Source organism: Berghia stephanieae, chromosome 11 (genome assembly GCF_034508935.2).
Source record: "Berghia stephanieae isolate SIO BIC M18660-M18661 chromosome 11, UCSD_Bste_1.3, whole genome shotgun sequence".
Taxonomy (NCBI): domain Eukaryota; kingdom Metazoa; phylum Mollusca; class Gastropoda; order Nudibranchia; family Aeolidiidae; genus Berghia; species Berghia stephanieae.
In genome coordinates this window covers 25,533,776-25,540,741 of record NC_088370.1, presented here as the reverse complement: position 1 = coordinate 25,540,741, position 6,966 = coordinate 25,533,776, and the positions used below count along the sequence as shown (strand labels likewise).

At 35.2% G+C, this 6,966-nt stretch overlaps 1 protein-coding gene across 2 annotated transcripts; it reads right to left on the bottom strand.

Moving 5' to 3' along the window:
- Positions 1–3,459: 3,459 nt before the first annotated feature.
- On the bottom strand, positions 3,460–6,458 carry LOC144956654 (uncharacterized). 2 transcript variants are annotated; one of them, XM_078887300.1, is made up of 3 exons: positions 6,326–6,458; positions 5,058–5,429; positions 3,460–3,700 (listed from the first exon to the last, which is right to left on the bottom strand). In XM_078887300.1, exons 2-3 carry the CDS (start codon positions 5,391–5,393, stop codon positions 3,494–3,496), a joined length of 543 nt encoding a protein of 180 aa, XP_078743426.1. In that variant the 5' UTR covers positions 5,394–5,429; positions 6,326–6,458; the 3' UTR covers positions 3,460–3,493. The 2 variants fall into 2 exon arrangements, with proteins under 2 accessions (XP_078743426.1, XP_078743427.1); XM_078887301.1 differs by having other exon boundaries at positions 3,460–3,697.
- Between the last annotated feature and the right edge of the window lie 508 nt (positions 6,459–6,966).

Here is a 6,966-nt window from a genome sequence, read left to right as displayed (position 1 = left end):
AACGGAGTATATACCTTTAAAAAGACTGTTAATATGCAACCTTTAAAATATACTTAATATAGAACGGAGTATATAGCTTTAATATATAGTTAATATACAACGGAATATATACATTTTAAAGATACTTAATATACAACGGAGTATATACCTTTAATATATTTTTAATATACAACGGAGTATATACCTTTAAGAGATTATTAATATACAACGGAGTATATACCTTTAAGAGATTGTGAATATAAAACTGACTCTACGTTGCCAGGAACAGTCTTTTATTTATTTCCTGGAAACGGTAGAGTCAGTGCTTCTATATGGAGCAGCGACATGGACTCTAACAAAAGCCCTTGATAAGCAACTGGACGGCTGCTACACTCGTATACTGCGGATGGTCTTCAACGTAAGCTGTAAAGAGCACATCTCATACACTGTGAATTCTGTTGTTTTTACGATCATGAACTTCCCACAGGTCTGACGATTTTTACTTTTCACGAGATTAATGTGCACTACTCACTAACATTGCCATCCGGAATTTAATGAACAGCAAATTGTATACTTTGTACTCACTTTACATAAACAATTGTTACATATAAATAGTTTAAAGCCAGAGGCGTAGCTTCCTGCTGTGATTTCTACAGACATAAAAAAAATACTTATAACAATATGGATAAGACGTGCAAATTATTCACAACGAGGACAATTTACAAGTATTTTTCAAGAAAGGTAAAGCACAGAATTATTTTTCATGGGATGTGGCAAATAGCAATATTAATTGATTGCCCACAACCAGGAGCTCAGAGTGGAGAGGTCAAATTAAATAATTAATGGGATTTTGATTATGCGTTTGACAACTGCAGTTCCTTTAAAAAGTTATACTACACAAAACTTACAGGGAATCTAATATTAAAGAAGGTTAGGTTTCAGTGATATTTCCCATTATTACATTCAAATCCCCCAACACAGACACACCAAGGAATGAAAAACATGACATGTACCGTTCTCGATGGGTGACCAATGGGATTTCGTGACAAGTCTTGTACGACCTTTCTAAGTTGTCTTGCTTAACAGTTGGTTCTGGATTATGTCTTTCTGAATAGAATCTGTCCTCACCCTGTCGAATACGGGCGTAGAAATTCGGAGTGATTGTGAGAAACTGGTCTGTTAGATGTGGTTGAAATTTATTAGAAACAGGCTATGGTCCTATCCAAAATAAAAGGGTAAAGCATTTGCTATTAACAGCAAAAAAACTGCGATGAATTTTTGATGAGTCTTTAAGAACTGTAAACACAATAAAATACTCAAGCACACACAGACACTCCCACACACAAAAGCAACTACCCGTAATGAATTAAAAACGAAAGTAACGTCATTCTGCTCTTTGTTATTGTTTATAGCCAGCAATTTATGATTAGTTCTCACTAAATTCCATTAATCAAACTATAAATGTTTAAGGTAACTCATAGTATTGTGTGTTGGGATGTTATATCCGGCTGGCGGATGTTATGTTTTTTTTTTATAAATGCATAGCATCAATATAAAAATAAGATCACCTACAATATATGCTGCAGTATTCCACAACACTACAGATAGTATGCGCTTGGCTGGCTAAAAAGCTCACAACATTGCCATCCGGAAGTATAACTGACCAACACACGAAACTCTGTGTTCCCAAGAACTTTTATAGTCTGGATAATACTGAAGTTAGAATAACTCATAAAGGTGGATGGCAAAAAAATATAACAGACCCGAGTGACGTCAACTTCATTCTAGCTATTGCTCTGGGTAACGAATTGAACATTAGAACCTTCACCTAAGCCTATAATATTTATATCGACCTATCCACCATCCTCACTAACCCTACCAGCAACAACGAAAACCACCACCTCCCTCATATTCACCATTATCTCTAATCACCACCACCACTTCCACCACATAAACAACCTCAACAACTACCACTACCACCACCACCATCATGAGCTTTATAATATAGCGCAATTTCCTCTTAATGTTCTCAATGCGCTTTAAAAGGGGCGCCTGACCAACAGCAACATGTAACATGTAGAACGAGACATGACGCCTGTCAGGCGATATTATATTATGTTATTTCCCGACAGAGACAACTCTGTTTAACGGCCAGGTTGTCTTTGTACACCTGAGCAGGACACAAAATTTGCCGGATAATGCAGTCACTCAATAATAATAATGATAATAATAATAATAATAATAATAAAATAATAATAATAATAATAATAATAATAGTAACAAAGACCCGAGTGACGTCAACTTCGTTCTCTCTATAGATAGTATGCAGATGACGTCACTCGGGCCTTTGTTATTGTTTTTGCCATCCGCGTTTGTGAGTTGTTCTCACTAAACTGTATTAACCAGACTATAAACGTTCATGGTTACACAGAGTTTGTGTGTTAGTCCGTTATACTTCCGGATGGCAATGTTGTGAACTCCTTGGCCAAGCGCATTCTATCTATAGGTATTCAATCGTACCATCAATATGGGTAACCTCTTTGGTGTTATTGGTAGCACGTCTGACCAGTAACCAAGAGACCAAGGTTCGATCCTGAGTCAAGGCAGGCTATTTTTTATGAGTTTTTTTTTCTTCTATTTTTCCTTCTTACTTTGTCTGGTACCTTTTCAAACACATTTTATCAGATAATAATCTTACACCTGTGCCTGCTCCCTAATTTTGCAACTTGCGGTCTGGTCACTTCAGTGTTAAATAAAACAGAGCCTTATGTTAATTATTTTGTATGTAGTTTATATAATATCAGTGTGTAAGACTTGTCACTTACGATAATATGTGATATTAACGATGATATTTTTACTTTGCACAATTACTATTGGGTGTCCCGATAACTCAGTTGATAGAGCTCTCGCTTTACATTCAAAGGGACCAAGATCGATCCTGGGTGAAGTCAAGATGTTTCCTGATCCCCCTAACCACCCACTACTGAATGGATGGATGAGTGTGTTATATTTGGTAGAAATCACTTAGCGATAGACTAGCATCCTATCTAAAGGATAGCAAGCTATTGTTATTGTACGCTTCACGCTATAGAAACTGTGATAAACTCCGGCTCTATGTGCCGAATGGCTCTGAAGGATACTATTTAAAAAGTATATTTTGTATGTATTGTATTCAATATTGTATGTAAGACTTGTCGCTTACGATAATATATGATGAAATCAATGATGATCTCTATACTTTGCACTGTATACGATTCTTACACTCTTTTTGGAATACCGGGCGTGTTCCCAACAGCTGCACGAGCTTGCTAATGCGCGTTGGGAACAAAGTTCGAATTCATCGCAAGAGTGTAAGAACAATTTTATTCTACCCCTCAATCCATTTGGATTACGCCATTTCTGAGTAAAAGACATTTTCAAAGCTATTTAAATGATGATTATTTTTTCACAAAAAAAAAACAACAACTAATTTTAGTTCAATTCAATTCAAAGGTTTATTTAGTGAATTTCAAGGTTAAGTTTTCTTAACACAGTGTGAGGTTTTACGGTTTAATAGACTCGTGTCAATGACACCATTTTTAAAGTTACTCCAGGTGACCTTGACTGTTGTACTGGTATTTGAGCGAATTTCTTTTGAAAATAAAGGACGATTGTTGTTGTCCAATGTCAATTCTACTGTTTCCCCGGAAGTTGTTGTGTAACGCGATGTCGTAACACCCTGCTGAGGACACAAAACAAGGAATAAATGAGTTAAATAAATTGATTGAAAAAATGATATAGTCATGTGCAAAAGTAAATTCACACGCATGTGAATCCTCGTAAGTTAGAGAACGAAACAGTAATAATAAACACTTATATGGCGAATATTTCATTTTTCAAATAATGTGAAGTCACGCTGCTTTCAATAAGTTTTATTGAATTTCAAAATTGGTGTAAAATTCCTGTTATTTAATTGCCTTCAGTTTCCCGCAGCATGTTTTGCTTAGAATTCTTATCTGCGTACATTTTTTTACAAAGTCGAAATTTCGGTGTCTCAAATTCTAAGCATTGTATCTATTGACTGAATGTAAAAATAAGAATATAATTACATTCATTGGATTGATTATTAATTAACCTTTAAAATTAGAAATAACACAATGTATTGTTTTGTTTGAGTAAAACAGCATAAAGGAAGAAATGAAATGAATGTGAACTAATTTTGCACTTGTCTTTGATAAGTTTGATAAATTAAATATATAGATAAATGATTTAATATCTTGTGTGGCGCGTCTAACAGGCAGCTGTTTTTGAACTAGCTGTGATTATTCGTAATTTTTGTACTGGATTTATTCTGCTTTCTAAATTTGATTTTATACTGTGATAATTGTCATAACACCGTACACCTTTTTAAATCAAAAACGAAACAAATAGTTCGCTGGAAGAGGCCAAACGAAATCACATCAAGAATACTAACTTGAGCTTTTATATAGCGCAATATCCACTAAACGTGCTCAAAGCGCTTTACAAGGGGTCCCTGGCCAACAGCAACACATAACATGTAGGACAAGACATGACGCCTGTCAGGCGATATTACAATTTTTTGGGACAGAGACAACGCTGTTAACGGCCAGGTACTCATTTCACACCTGAGTACGGTGAGAGAATGTGAGTAAAGAACCTTCTCCAAGGACTCAACTATGCGCCGAGCGAGGCTCGAACCAAGGACCTTCCGATCCGAAAGCGAGTGTCATACCACTAGACCACATAGCCGCACAATACTGTCTCATCCAAGAAATAATGACTCAAAAGAGCTTTTTAAAATCGTTAACGTTCTCCGGAAGGACACTGCTTTGAAGAAATGCCGTCCATCAAACACAAATGGATTTGAGATAGCACAGCGTTTGGATAAATATTTCAGAGACAAAGTAGGTGAAATACGTTCCACTTTCGGAGGGTCGTTTTATTCAATTTGTTGGTCTGTGCGTGTGTGTGTGTGTGTGTGTGTGTGTGTGTGCGGGGGGGGGGGGATATTTTTGTTTGTTTTTTGTTTGTTTGTTTGTTTTGTTTTGTTGATGTTGTTAAATGCACAATTTGCCTACCTGTTTGTTGTATTTGCTTGGATTAGCTATATCTGTAGCAGTTGTAGGGATGCATTGAAAATAGAATGTAGTCCCCATAATGGGGGCCCATGTGCAGGAACCGTCAGTATTAAACTGGTAATACTTCGACTGACTATTATCAATAAGATAGTCAGTTGTGGAATCGGCATGCACGCGTTTACTCTGAAAATCAACTATTGCAGTGTATTTTGTACCGGTTATGGCCGTTCCAGTCACGGTGAACTGATCGGGCATACATTTCTTCTTGGTGAGTTGGGCAACGGGCATACATGCCATGATAGTTGCAACGACGACGACGACAACAAATTGCTGCATTTTTCCCTCCTTTACTAGTGAGACCTAGAGATGGAGCTGTAAGAATTGTGAACAAAATGAAAATGAATTGAGACTTGGAGATGGAGCTGTAAGAATTGTAAACAAAAAGGAAATGAATTGTAACTTGGAGATGGAGCTGTAAGAATTGTAAACAAAATGGAAATGAATTGTAACTTGGAGATGGAGCTGTAAGAATTGTAAAAAAATGGAGATGAATAATAAATGGGACCTGACTGGTTAATTTGATTTTGAGTCGACATGAACAAGGTGAATAATAATAATAATAATAATAATAATAATAATAATAATAATAATAATAATAATAATAATAATAATAATAATAATAATAATAATAATAATAATAATAATAATAATAATAATAATAATAATAATAATAATAATAATAATAATAATAATAATAATAATAATAATAATAAAGAAGAAGAAGAAGAAGAAGAAGAAGAAGAAGAAGAAGAAGAAGAAGAAGAAGAAGAAGAAGAAGAAGAAGAAGAAGAAGAAGAAGAAGAAGAAGAAGAAGAAGAAGAAGAAGAAGAAGAAGAAGAAGAAGAAGAATACGGGCAACTTGCATGGCGGTCAATAAGTAGAGAGAGAGAGAGAGAGAGAGAGAGAGAGAGAGAGAGAGAGAGAGAGAGAGAGAGAGAGAGAGAGAGAGATTAATTAAAAATGATCATTTCTAAAAGCTTTTATAAAATTTCCTCCCAACAAAGCTGTTGACGGGATTCGTGCCTACCATCAATCTCGAATTTAAAGGACATTCTATGGATAATTCATGGTTTAGCCAGTGCAGTGTGAGATTTAAAAATCAGACATTACAACAAGGGACAGAGGAAAGTCGTCGTACATTGGAAGGAAAAGAATAACAAACAAATACATATTGAAAAAAAAAAGAAAGAAAAACATTGTTATCTTACCTTCTTCAACGAAATGACGATGTCCGAACTAGAGAGAGATGTGTCCAAGTACGAAGCCACAGAATAGAATGAACAATACATCGGATGTGCTGATTTAAAAAGAGAGTGAGAAGACTTCTATATTTGTTTTCCGTCCAACCAAACACACAGCTGAAACACGTAAAACAAAAATGCGTCATTAAGTGCAAACATTTCAACTCTCTATAAACGAGATTCGATTCTGCTTATATTAGCATCATGATTTATTACTTCATTTTCAAATAGAGTAACAATGGCGATGCAACCCGAGATTTTCATGTTGAAGCAAAATTTGTATCCCTGTTTATTTAGTACTTGATGAAAAGGACTTGGGCATGTGGCTATAAGAAAGTCGTCAAAACAGATAATGATAAATAGAAAGATATGTTGTCTCGCCATTAAAGAGTTAAGACATCATAAACAGTACAGCCATATATCATTAAGTTTTAAAAGAATAGACGTAGACAAAACCTGTTACATCAAACATTTTACAATAATTATAAACGTAAAATAATGATGACTGGAAACAGCACATCAAGTCCCTGGTCGTTTTCGTGTGGCGTGTATCTCCATCGTGTCATTCTAAGCAATATTCTATCGGTTTTATATATACATATATATAT

Coding starts and splice junctions, on each gene's coding strand:
- LOC144956654 (XM_078887300.1), bottom strand. CDS start 5,393: ATGCAGCAATTTGTTGTCGTCGTCGTCGTTGCAACTATCATGGCATGT. Junction 3,701..5,057: donor CAAGCAAATACAACAAACAG/GTAGGCAAATTG, acceptor TTGTGTCCTCAG/CAGGGTGTTACGACATCGCG.